General features: G+C 39.5%; 1 protein-coding gene across 3 annotated transcripts in view; it reads right to left on the bottom strand.

The window, feature by feature from the left end:
- The window catches only part of PRKDC (protein kinase, DNA-activated, catalytic subunit), a 362,155-nt gene that overhangs the window by 133,223 nt on the left and 216,955 nt on the right, over window positions 1–11,977 (bottom strand). For all 3 annotated transcript variants that reach the window (XR_002823982.1, XM_023730648.1, XM_004375604.2), the window contains 5 exons: window positions 7,585–7,792; window positions 6,642–6,831; window positions 4,778–4,993; window positions 2,681–2,793; window positions 600–731 (listed from right to left, as the gene is read on the bottom strand). Coding sequence is in view for 2 of the 3 variants with exons in the window: in XM_023730648.1 (XP_023586416.1) it covers window positions 600–731; window positions 2,681–2,793; window positions 4,778–4,993; window positions 6,642–6,831; window positions 7,585–7,792 (859 nt within the window). In the remaining variant the exon portion in view is untranslated. The remainder of the gene's footprint in view (window positions 1–599; window positions 732–2,680; window positions 2,794–4,777; window positions 4,994–6,641; window positions 6,832–7,584; window positions 7,793–11,977) is intronic.

Genomic DNA, 11,977 nt, shown 5'->3' with positions numbered 1-11,977 from the left:
AAACAGCATGTGTGTTACTGTTACATGAGAAACTATCTGTTCTGTACGCCTTCACCTGAAGTACAATAAAATATTTAAAAAAAAAAAAAAAAGATAATGACTTACAAAAATATTACCAACCCTCTGGAAATATCAGCAGTGATTCCACTACCCAACTGATTCTCCTGATCCCGTCAAACACTATTTTGTATAAGCAGTGATTTAAGTGGCTTGCACTTTAAAGTTTACAATGATATTTTACACATTATTTCATTCTGACTTAGCATTACTGAGCAAGAAAAATAGATTTTACTCTCTGAGTTTACAGACGAAGATAGTGTGGCTCAGAGCATTAAGTGACCTGGCAAGGACATAGAAGTTCAGAGCTATGTTCTAGATGACCGAGTCACTCCTGCCACATGGAAAGAAGGCACAGAACCAGTAAGTGGCAGAGCTAGGACTGGGACAAGGTCTTTTAACCAAGTCCACTGCTATGGCAATCAACACCTCATTTCCGATACAGTGTCACCTCAACCATTTTGACCTAAACACAGTAGACCCCAGAACTGTTGGACACAGACTTGTCTGTTAACAGAAAATATAGCCATTTAGGGACAGACCTGGGCCACAGCTTGCAAGGGGGTGATCAAGCTGCTGTGTTTAATCTGAATGTCGGGAAGGTCTCCTTGGCGGTAACTTCTGTATAGAATGATCTGGGAGTCCTGCTTCATTTTTAACTCACTTTTGATCTCCTGTAATAATAAACATAAAAAAAGAAAATTAGAACTTTTATTTCAGAAAATCAATACTGCATGAGATACAAAACTGTCAGTAACCATCTCTTAACATAAAGGATTATCAGAAAAAAGAAATTACAGCTCTCTTTTTTGGCCAAGCAATGATCATCGTATTGGAAATGGCTCAGTTGCTATGTACAGTTAGTGGGAGAAGATAAATTCAAGATAAAAATTACTATGGTACATGAACAGTGAAAACATTATTTAAATGCTTATTTCAAAGTAATCTGAAGTCATAAAATGGGCGAATTTGATTTAGATCTTTTCATAAACACCAGCCAACGGGCTGTGGCCCCAGTGAGCTCTGCCCCATCTCCTCTGCCCCCGCGGGCTAGGATGTCTCCTTCAGATTTCTACCATCAGTCAGTGCCCATGTCAAAAGCCATCTCTTCCCACAAGCTTTCTGTCCTGCCTCTTTCAGCATAGATCTTCCCCAGTCGTGCTCCTCGCTGGCTTATTTCCGACCCCACACATGCTATGGTCTGAAACGCAGGGTCTTGTCTGCCACTACCTCTACACCACTAGCACCTGGAACAGTGCCTGGCACAGAGCACAATGCTCCCGAAGTATTTATTTGTTCAACGGGCCACAAGTGACTGTGACGAGAGGCCACGCGTACATGCTGGGGACCCTACTGGGGGCCCTCCCCACTCAGTAGCCCCTTCTCAGCTTGGGGGCTTCAATGCTACACGTCCTGCTTTGTGTTGTGCGAAACACAGCCCTGCAATCTCTATCTGGCAGTCCTGCCTAAAAAACCCATTGCCATTGAGTCAATTATGACTCATACAACCCTACAGGACAGAGTAGAAGAGCCCCACAGGATTTCCAAGGCTGTAAGCTTTACAGAAACAGATTGCTACATCCTTCTCCCGTAAAGCAGCTGGTGGGTTTGAACTGTCGACCTTTCAGTTAGCAGCTGAGTGTTTAACCACTGCACCACTAGGGTTCCTTCTTCTGCGGACTGGACGTGGCTATTCCCTTCAGTTTAATAAGGAACTCAGCATGACTTCTCAGCTGGCAGGCAGAGCACTGCCAGGGTGTCGCAGTGTAAGATGGCAGATGGGGCCCTCTAGTACCCTCCAACTTTGCGCCCTCATCTTCAAAACGAGTTGTGTTATAAAGACAAGAGTAAGATGAAAAGTTCATTCTTTTCCCAAAGAAAATACAGTGAGTCACTCAACCACTTCATACTTAGATTTGAAAGTTAATTAAATGGCTAAAGATTTAAACTGAATTAGAACAAGGCCAGTACTTTTCCACAATCCATCCTACCTTTTTTGCGAATTATGTAATAAGTACTGATTTAAGCAAAATCAAAGCCAGAGCTAGACAAGTTCTTTTTACTTCATGTTCTGAAAAATGTTTCATTTTTTCATGAAACAGGGCCTCCACTCCTTCCCCACCCAGGTGCCTCCAGAACAGTTGGCTGTAATAGGGCCTCACACTTGACCACAGCAGTGGCCCATGACCCAGGGAGGGTCAATCAGTCCCCTACAAGGCTCTGGTCAGAGACACAGAGTGGGGTCAATATCTCCAAGCAGCTGAAGTTGTAAGATGTAAACTTCTGGAACTATGAGTGGCCTCTTCTCCGGCATTGAGAGAGCCAGTCTGCACAGAGAAGAATGGGACTGAGCTGCAGGGAGAGGCAGGGCTAACAGGCAGAGAAGAGGATTCGGGCTGCATGCCCGCAGACACAGTTGGAGAATCACCAGGCCTACTCAGAGATGTCAGAGGAGACTGTGGTTTGTAACCAGCCTCACTTCACGCAGTGCTGCTCTGTGACTGCAGTGTGTGTATCTACACGACCCAGCACCTGAAAGGATGTTCAACTTCCCAAACAGCATGTGTCCAGTGATTTGAAAAAGACATTTCCAACCAATCACATGCCTGAAAAAGATACACACCTTCTCTCGTTTCTGTTCAACAATACCTTTTCTGGCATAAATCAACTTGAGCTTTTCTTGGTCCTTTAAAAATCGTCTACGTAATCTTAATATTTCTGCCCGATCATTTGTGCCTAAAGAAGATAAAGCAGGACCAGTTAGAGATGGGCAGTTCAACAATGCAGTCAACCTCGCCTCCTATTCAGAACCCCTGACAATGAAAGGGAGGTTGCTTGCTGTCTTAGTTAGCTAGTGCCGCTGTAATACAAATACCACAGGTGGGTGGCTTAAAAGAACATAAATCTATTTTCTCACGGTTTAGGAGGCCAGAAGTCTAAATTCAGGGTGTGGCTCCAGGAGGAGGTTCTTTATCTCTCTGGGGCAATCCTTGGAGATTCATCTGTCTCTGTCATTATCAGGTCTATTCTAACCTTCTTATAACTCAGAAGAGATTAGGTTTAGGATCCACCCTACACTGGTATGACTTCAACCAAACTGATACCTTTCATTAGATTACATTATGGAAGGTAATCTGTGCTACCCAAAGCCAACGGATGTAATTATACGATTGAATCATAATAGCATATGGCTGGGATTTCAATACATATTTTGGAGGAACACAATTCAATCCAAAACATTTGCTTATATTCTGGCCCAGGGAATGTACTTCTGCCAAGATGATTTGCCAGGCCACAACCTTGCAAAGGGATTGGACAGTTTACTATGCAAATAAGGTACATAAGACCCTTACAGGGATTGGACAGTTTACTATGCAAAAAAGGTGTGTAAAACTCTTGCAGGGATTGGTCAATTGCTATACAAATTAAATAACTGTGGTCTACCAAGGGGACTGGTAAGTTTTGCCATCCTGCTAGGCTTATAAGGGCTAATCCCAGAGGTTAGGGGGTAAAATCACTACCATCAAAAAGAGTCTGAGCAGAACACATCCTCTGGACCCAGAGTCTCTGCACCGAGAACCTCCTAGACCCGAGAGAGAGCTGTAACATTTGAGAAGGCAAGAGATGGCGCGAGACAGGTGCAGCAGCACAAGCAGTGGGAACCAGGTGACCGGCGCAAGACAGCTGCAGTGGGCTTCCTCGCCCATGGAGTGAGGCAGTGGCAGTGGGCTTGCAGATGCAGAGAGCGAGAAAAAGCCATGCATCTTCGGACAGGAGGCTTGCTAGTGAAGTAGGGTGGGTGCCTCTGGACATTTTTTGGTGGAGCTAAAGAGCTGTGACACTTGCCAGAGGAGGGCAGAGGCCTAGAGCAAGGCCCAGGGATGAGCACAGCCGAGAAAGAAGGACTGCCTGCGGGCACTGCTGAGAGAGAAGCTGAGCACTGTCTTGGTTGGAAGCTGTCCTGATTGACCAACTGTATCCTCTCTCCTGAGTTGCAGCCTGTTCTTCCCTAATAAACCATATAATCATGAGTATGGTCTGTGAGTTCTGTGTGGCCATTACAGCGAATTATCGAATGCAACAGAGAGGTAGAGAGTGCCGTGGGAGGATGGCTGGTGTCAGAATTGGTAAAAAAGTTGGAATGGAGGCATGTCTGACAGTCACCTCAGAGAAATCAGCTTTGGGCTGATGGTAATTCTCATTCTCCCTCCTTAGGAATTTGGATGAGGTCTGACACACTAGATTATAACATGTGAAGATCATCTATACACAAAAGAATGCCAAGGACTGCCAACAGACACCAGAAAACAGAAGGGGGCTCACAGAAGGAACTGATTCGGCCAAGATCCTGATTTGGACTTTCGGCCGCCAGACTGTGAGAAAATAAACTTGTTCTTTAAAGCCACCTACTTGCAGTATTTGTGTGACAGCAGCACAAGGAAACTCAATTACCATTTTCTTGCTTTACCTCTCTCCCCATGTTCTGTACCCTCTAAATGAATGGACTGAGTCTAACTTATTCAAAAGTTTTTCCAGAACACCTAAAACTATGCTTTCAACATGGTAAGCACCCAGGCAACATTTACTGAATCCAATTTTAATGGACTTAATCACAGGTTACATAAAAATGTGGATATAGTCAGAAAATAGAGTAAGAAGACAGTCTGCACTAATTTATAGGGTAGGTTATTGTAAATACTTTTCAGAAACCTTGCTTTACCTTTAACACTGTTATCCACCTCATCCCCTGGAAGGCCTAGCCTCTTTCTCCCAAAATTAGGTCCCACTGACTTCGAGGATGCTCTTGGTGGTTTTTCCCTCCTCTTGTGGACAAACAGTAAGGAGGAAGACAGGGAATCAGATGACGATGAGACCATGTAATCTGCCAACGGGTCAATGCTGGTTCCAGTTAGCCAATTAAATGAGCTTCTTCCATCTGCAAATGTGTATGTCAGAATGTATTAGAATATGTCTCACAACCACACAATTCCTCACGTCCACACACCTAGAAGCAATAGGGCAGGGCAGCTGGCACACAGTGAGGGAGCAAATCCCTGCTCAGGCAGCCAAACTGCCGAGAATAAGAATCCTCACCTCTCAGCTCCCAGGTGTCCACCTGCAGCACAGACTGAGGTAACAGAGGTGCAGGGTGGGGGCTGTAAGATGGGAGGCAGGTTGGTGTCTGTATAAATAAGAAGCCAGCTGTAGACTCCTTCGCAAGGGTTCCGGGGTCACTGATGCTTTCTATCTATTACAGAGTATTATTCTCCCTTTTGGTACTAAACTCCCAGGATTTCTAATATCAGTGTCATTATTTAAATTAGTCCTACTTTTAGAATCCACAGAACTGGAAAAAAGTGTATCAAGGAAAAACTTTCAAGTGCTTATAGAAAATGATTAAGCAATTTTGCTATACAACTTATACCATGATGGTCAAAGAAAACAGTTAAACCATATAAGAACTGTGTGTAATGAACTGTAAGCACAGTCAATAAATTTGGTTTAGCTGTATTTTGCTTTTTAAAAAATAATTTATTTTTGCTGTTGTTGTTGAAAATATACAAAGCGGTACACCAATTCAACAATTTCTACATGTACAATTTAGTGACACTGATTACATTCTTCAAGTTGTGTAATCATTCTCACCCTCCTTTTCTGAATTGTACCTCCCCTATTAACACAGACTCACTGTCTCCTCAGATTCCTATCTAATCTTTCGAGTTGTTGTTGTCAGTTTGATCCCATACAGATAGTTCTTTAAAAGAAAAGAATGCTCAAGGCAGATATTCTTTACTAATTAAGTTAAATTATTATTTGGTTTAAAGAGGACTTCAGGGGATATTTTTGGTTTGAGATTTAAAGATTATCTCAGGGAAATAGTTTCAGGGGTTCATCCAGCCTCAGTGGCTCCAAAAAGTCTGGATCCCATGAGAATTTGAAATTCTCTTCCGGATTTTCCATCTTTTGATCAGGATTCTCCTATAGAATCTTTGATCAAAACCATCAGTAATGGTAGCCAGGAACCATCCAGTTCTGATCTCATGGCAAAGGAGGTAGTTGGTCATGGAGGCAATCAGCCACACATTCCATATCCTCCTCCTATTCCCAACTCTCCTTCTTCCTCTTTTGCTCCAGGCAAATAAAGACCATTTTTTGTACCTTGGATGGCCACCTGCAAACTTTTAAGACCCCAGGAACTATGCAGTGAACTAGGAAGTAGAACAGAGGCACTAAACACAGTATTAGGCCAATTAACTGGGATGTCCCATGAAACCATGACCCTAAACGTTCAAACCAATAAACCAAATTGCATAAGGTTTTTGGTTGTACAAGATGTTTCAAATTGGATGCACCCAACAGATTTTTCTAGACAATAAAACAAAACATATATGTACAGAAACGTCCATTGCCTCTTTTAACTGACATATCTTTCTTATGGTTCTCAACGCTTTTTGCCATTAATACTTTTCTTCTTTTACAAAATGTTCATGTTCTTGCAAGCAGAGACTGCCTCCACAAGTCAGAGTACCTTGTAATTATTTATTTCATTTTCTTGACCATCAGGTGTACAGGTGGATAGTTACCTGTGTTTTGGGTAGGTGTGAAGTCCCAGTGTTGCTGGGTACTCCTTACTTGCCCAGCCATGAGCCCTTGAACTGTCAGGGAGTCGTCTTGGGTTTGGGTCTGGAGAGCAATTTGGGAGGCCTGAGTCTCAATAAACATTGGTGTGAGAACAGTACTTCGGAGACGCCAGTCAGAAGCAATAGTGTATTCCTGCATGTAGGAAAGTTTTCAATGAACTAATGCTCCTCTTTTCAGCAACACTGAAATATTTTCATTTAAAATCCAATAGTACTATCAGCAAATATGTACCATAATTTATATTTCTCTGTGGAAAGCAGCTAAAGGAAAAACTTATCGTATATAAAACTTTCATTTAAATAACTATCTACCAACTAGAAAAACTAACTACAATTGAGGGGAAAAACCCAACTATATATTTTTCTACTCCTTAACAATCTCCATTCAAGGGCTTTATGTGACATTCAGAAACAAATGCAACAAGTTAAATGACTCAAATATTTCCTCCATATTCACCATGTGTCAGGCACTAGGACAGGCACCAAGAATACAAGTGTGGACAAAACAGTTAGCGTCTACCTCAGCGGAGCTGGTGGGGCCAGGCAGCACAAGGCGTGCTGTTAATATGTAGATCCTGAAAATGTGTTACAGCTGCCACAGGGAGGGGCAAACCAGGCATGTCCACCAGTGGGTGGGAGAAGCATGTGGGGATGCAGCAAGCTTGAGAAGGCAAACCTTACCTGAGGTTGCCTGGGTGAGCAGAGTGTGCTTCGTGGACAGCATGGGTACAGGGGGTGAGCACATGCAAATGTTCCAAAAGGAACTGCAGAGCACTCCAAAAGCAGTAAGAAAGTTGGTTTAAACACTACTGAAAAATGTTTAGTAACTAACCAATGGGGAATGCTTATAATATTCATTACTATTGTGACAGAGACAAGACCTCACCTGAAATGTGCATTCTGACAGAGGATGCTCAAACACAGGGTTTGGATAATCTGGGCTCAGGCTGGTCATTTCAAGCAGAAAATCTGTTGCTAAACTTAAAAACTGCATTTCTATTTTAGGAGAATATAACGAATTTAATGCCAACAATCGGTCCAAAATATGTGACGGTAATCTAGTTTCATGACTCCAGAAATTTCGAATAATTAATCTGTAAAGCAGAAAGGAAAACAGCATATGCTTAGATATCAGCAAATGAGAAAAAAAGCACTACACATGGTGGCATGTGAGAAAGGCAGTTTTCCATCTAGATAAGGCGTAAGATAGAGGGAAGCCAGATTCAAAATTGCATTAAGGGCGTAACTTGAATTATGCAAAATAACATGCATTGAAAGAAGACAATATTATAAAAATTTAGCATATTTAAGAAGAGAGGAAATGTGTGATTTTATTCTCAACCATATTACCTGAGAAGTTTTCAATGATGAGTATATCATATCGACTGTTTATTTTAAACTCAGAAAACACTTTAAGAAATTACATCCAAAAAAAAAGAAATGACATCATTATCATTACCTTGTTAAAACAATTCACACCAAAAATTACTGCCATAAAATACTCAAAACTTAAATTAGTTAAAAACTAGATTAGGTTTTATAATTTAAAAATGCTAATCAAATCCAAATATTATTATTTGAAAAAGCTAAATAAATTGAAAATTGGAGCAGAATGGAAAAACTAAATGATATTCAGAATTGCAAAAAAATTATGCTTCTTCTTACATAATCGGCACTTGACAAGACACCCATATAACTGATTTAGGGTAGGCGTGTCAGAATATAGCAACCATCGTTCACACTGCCACATGAAATCAACATCATGGTCTCCTCCTGTTTCTAAGGATTCTAACATTTCACTTAATTTTAATACATAGAATGTGAGTTAAATGGAGAAACATACTAATCGTCATTACAGATTTTCCTTTTGTTTTAAAACATTTTGACTGACTGCTCTAGCAGAGAACATTTTACTCGCCCCACTTTTTCAAGAGTTATAGTAACTTGTCAGGATTTTTAAGTCTTCTCTTAATAACGTGATTTAAAAATACAGGGACTAGCGCAGACATGGCTGTGGCAGCATGCCTATCCTTCTTCCCATTCTTACCTATTCTGTAATATTCTTCGGATTCCGGCAGACATTCTAGCTCTGGCAGCATGCTTGCTTGTCTGCTTCCCACTTTTGTCCTTTCGAATATATGCCAAATAAAACTTTCTTTTTACTTTACTAAACTTTGGATGTTTTTCCCCTACAACAGTTAATGGCGCTGTGAGCAGGATCTGAAGCTACGAATCCAGTCAACTTCGAAGAGTCCTGAACTGCGGAGCAGAAGCCAGCAAAGAAAGGTCCTATCTTCTGGACCCACGTGTTTCCACTCCATGTCCCTTAGACATTGACGGGGTGAGTGCTCTCAGAAAAGGAACCTTTGCTTATTTTTTGTTGTTCTCTTTCTCATGTTTTCTTAAGTTTTGTTTGGCATATTTGTTTGTAAAACCGGTTAATTGATTAAGCAGAATCTTTCTTAGATTTTTTCTTGATCATTTGGTTAAGAGAGACATTTAGTAACTCTTTAAGTGAACTGCAGTTTAGGCCTGGGTTTGGGCGTTTGAAGAGGTAATTCTATTTTCAAAGAGCTGTGAGTCACTATAAGCTGCAAAATTCGGGCCTTTTTGTGGCTCAGAGAAAACCTGGAAAATAGTGCTCTGTTTTGCTGAATTTGCAGGGAGAGGTGGCAGCTCTTGCCTGTTTTGCCAAATTCTCAGGCTGAGGTGGCAGCTCCTGACCTGTGTTTTGATATTTAAGGGAGAAGTGGTAGTTCTGTACCTGTTTTTTCCACTGAACTGAGTCGATCTTACCAAAAATTGCTGTATACACTTTTAGAAACTAGGATCCCCATATCCTTGTTTTGTGTGGTATTATCTGGTGAGTTTATGTGGTCTTTCTGTTTCCTTTTGTTCTAAGAGCTTGCTTCTGGTCTAGAGCATTGTGTCTAAGTTTGTCTTAGATTGGTGGCTATGGCTAAGAATTGCTGTTTTTTGTAAGGCTAGTCATACAACCTCAGTTCCTTCTTCATCCAGAAAAAACAGCGTCTTGTGTCTGTCTTGTGATTTAGATTTTTAATAGTTACTTGGAGAAACTTTGATATAAATTGGTCTATTTGAAAAGTACACTAAGATCTTTACGTTTTATACCATGTCAATCTTAAAAGTGAAACCTTTTTAAGTAACTTAAGCTAGATATTATATGAAATGTGTTTTATTTAAGGAAAAAGGACAGTTTTGTTTTAAAGTAAAAGCAGCAGTTCCAGAACAGTAAAAAAGAAAAAAATTAGCTATCTTTTATCTTTCAAAATACCTCCATCAATTTAAACATATGTAAATGTCTTCCATGAGTCAAGAGAGTGAGGGCGGGGCACGATCAGGCCTCCCCACCTCCTAGTCTCCAAGGTCCTGTAGCTCCAGGGATGCTTTTGAAAGACCCCTTTCCAGCTAGGTGGAGACTCTTTTAAGACAAAAGATAAGAAAAATTGCTGCTTTGCTATAGTTATCAGAAATTGAGTAGATCCTAATCATAAAACTGTAAACAAGTTCTTTGTATTATAGGGGAACTTTAAGAAGTTAAAAAAAAATAGAAATCACAATGAGACACACCTGAAGTGGCCTGGAAAAATGTTTCCGGCAGTAGCAAACACTTAAGGTTACATCCATATCAATGAATCAGTCAAGTGAGCAGAGACTTTTGTGATTTCCAAAGCCAGTTGATAAAATCTTTAAGGGCTAAAATTAGATTGGGAAAAATATGAGAAATAGTAAAAGCTGAATGAACTCTTAGAATGTTTAAATACTTTTTTTTCAACAACAGTTCTGTTTTGTGGTATACAGGCTTAAAGTAATTCCAAAGGTATTTTAGGTAGCTTATTGATGTTATTAATAGATATTTGTCATAATTTAAGTCCATATACTTTGCCTTTTTATGCCAAAAGAGGATATATAGATATAAATATTTAAGTCTGCGAATAAGTGTTCATTTTTAACATTTAAAGGGATACACTGTAAGAGATATACAACAAAGGCAACCTTTAAGAGGTTTATTGAAAAAGAAATTTATTTGATATGGTCAAGTTTCATCTGTCTGACTGAAGTTTAATGGTTTAATTTATGAGATTTTTAGGAGTTTTAATGTTAAGTAACATATAAAACAAAGAATTGGGTTTCTCGCAGTTAAAATAACAAAGTTTTCTTTAATTTCTGAGTTAAAGGGTTAATTTATTCTTTGTGTAATCTGCCTGGAAGACAAAGGTTTAGCCTCTCATTAGAATTAAGATTCCAGAGTCTGAATACCACGACTCATGGCTTTTAGAAAAGAAAGCTAAGGGTTCTACTTTAAGATCTTTGGTTATTTAACTTAAGCATTGTTTCACAGTGACCTATATTATTATCTCTTTATTGCTAACTTGGTCACAACTGTATCTTTTTAAATCTAGCATTATCAAAGCCAATGGTTTGACTGGGCAATTCACGTCATTTTCCCATGAAGTTTTTTTTATTACTATTCACTTATTTAGAGATTTGATAATCTTGGTATATTCTTAGTATATCCTGACTATATGGTATATTGTCTCAAAATTATTATGTATTATATCTGAAGCTCTTTGAATATGGTTAATGGCTATATTTAGAAATATTTTTATCTAACTTTTTTTTTAACTGATTTTATTTTGCCTTTATGTTGGGCTTGAAATTAATTTCTATCAGGTCTTTCACTATTAAGAATGTTAAATAATCATGGCCATATTAAGTTTTATCATCTGCAGATAAGCTTTTACTTCGCTGACTTGCTGAAAAAGTTTGACCAAAATATAGCAACAAAAAGATGGACTATTGGACTTGCTAAAAAGACTGTGATTAGACTGAATAAAATTTCCAGAGCCCCTAGCCAGAAGCTGACGAGTTTGCAGACTGGGGCTGATCCAGAATCACACAGAAGAGAAATTAACTACTTAAAACTAAATAAACTAAAGGAAACTATGGTTTTTTTAATATTGCTGATATTTTAAGGTCCTAATTTCTGGATATAAGAAATCATTCTCCTTTCTCCTAAATTATCTAACTAATGGGTTTAGATATGGTAACTCTTGAATTAGAAGTTCCTGTTGGTAAACTTAGCCAAGTTGTAGATATCATAACCAGAGAACTATCTGAAATTTGAGCTATGATTTTACAAAATAGTACAGCATTAGATTTCCTGTTAATCTCTTAAGAAACAGTTTGTGCCTCAATAGATAGTTGCTGTATTTATATTAATACTCAATCTGAGGTTTTGCAGAATGTAGCTGCTG

The sequence above is a fragment of the Trichechus manatus genome, unplaced genomic scaffold (genome assembly GCF_000243295.1).
Source record: "Trichechus manatus latirostris isolate Lorelei unplaced genomic scaffold, TriManLat1.0 scaffold00038, whole genome shotgun sequence".
In the NCBI taxonomy this organism is placed as follows: domain Eukaryota; kingdom Metazoa; phylum Chordata; class Mammalia; order Sirenia; family Trichechidae; genus Trichechus; species Trichechus manatus.
This window is presented reverse-complemented; position numbering and strand designations above follow the sequence as displayed.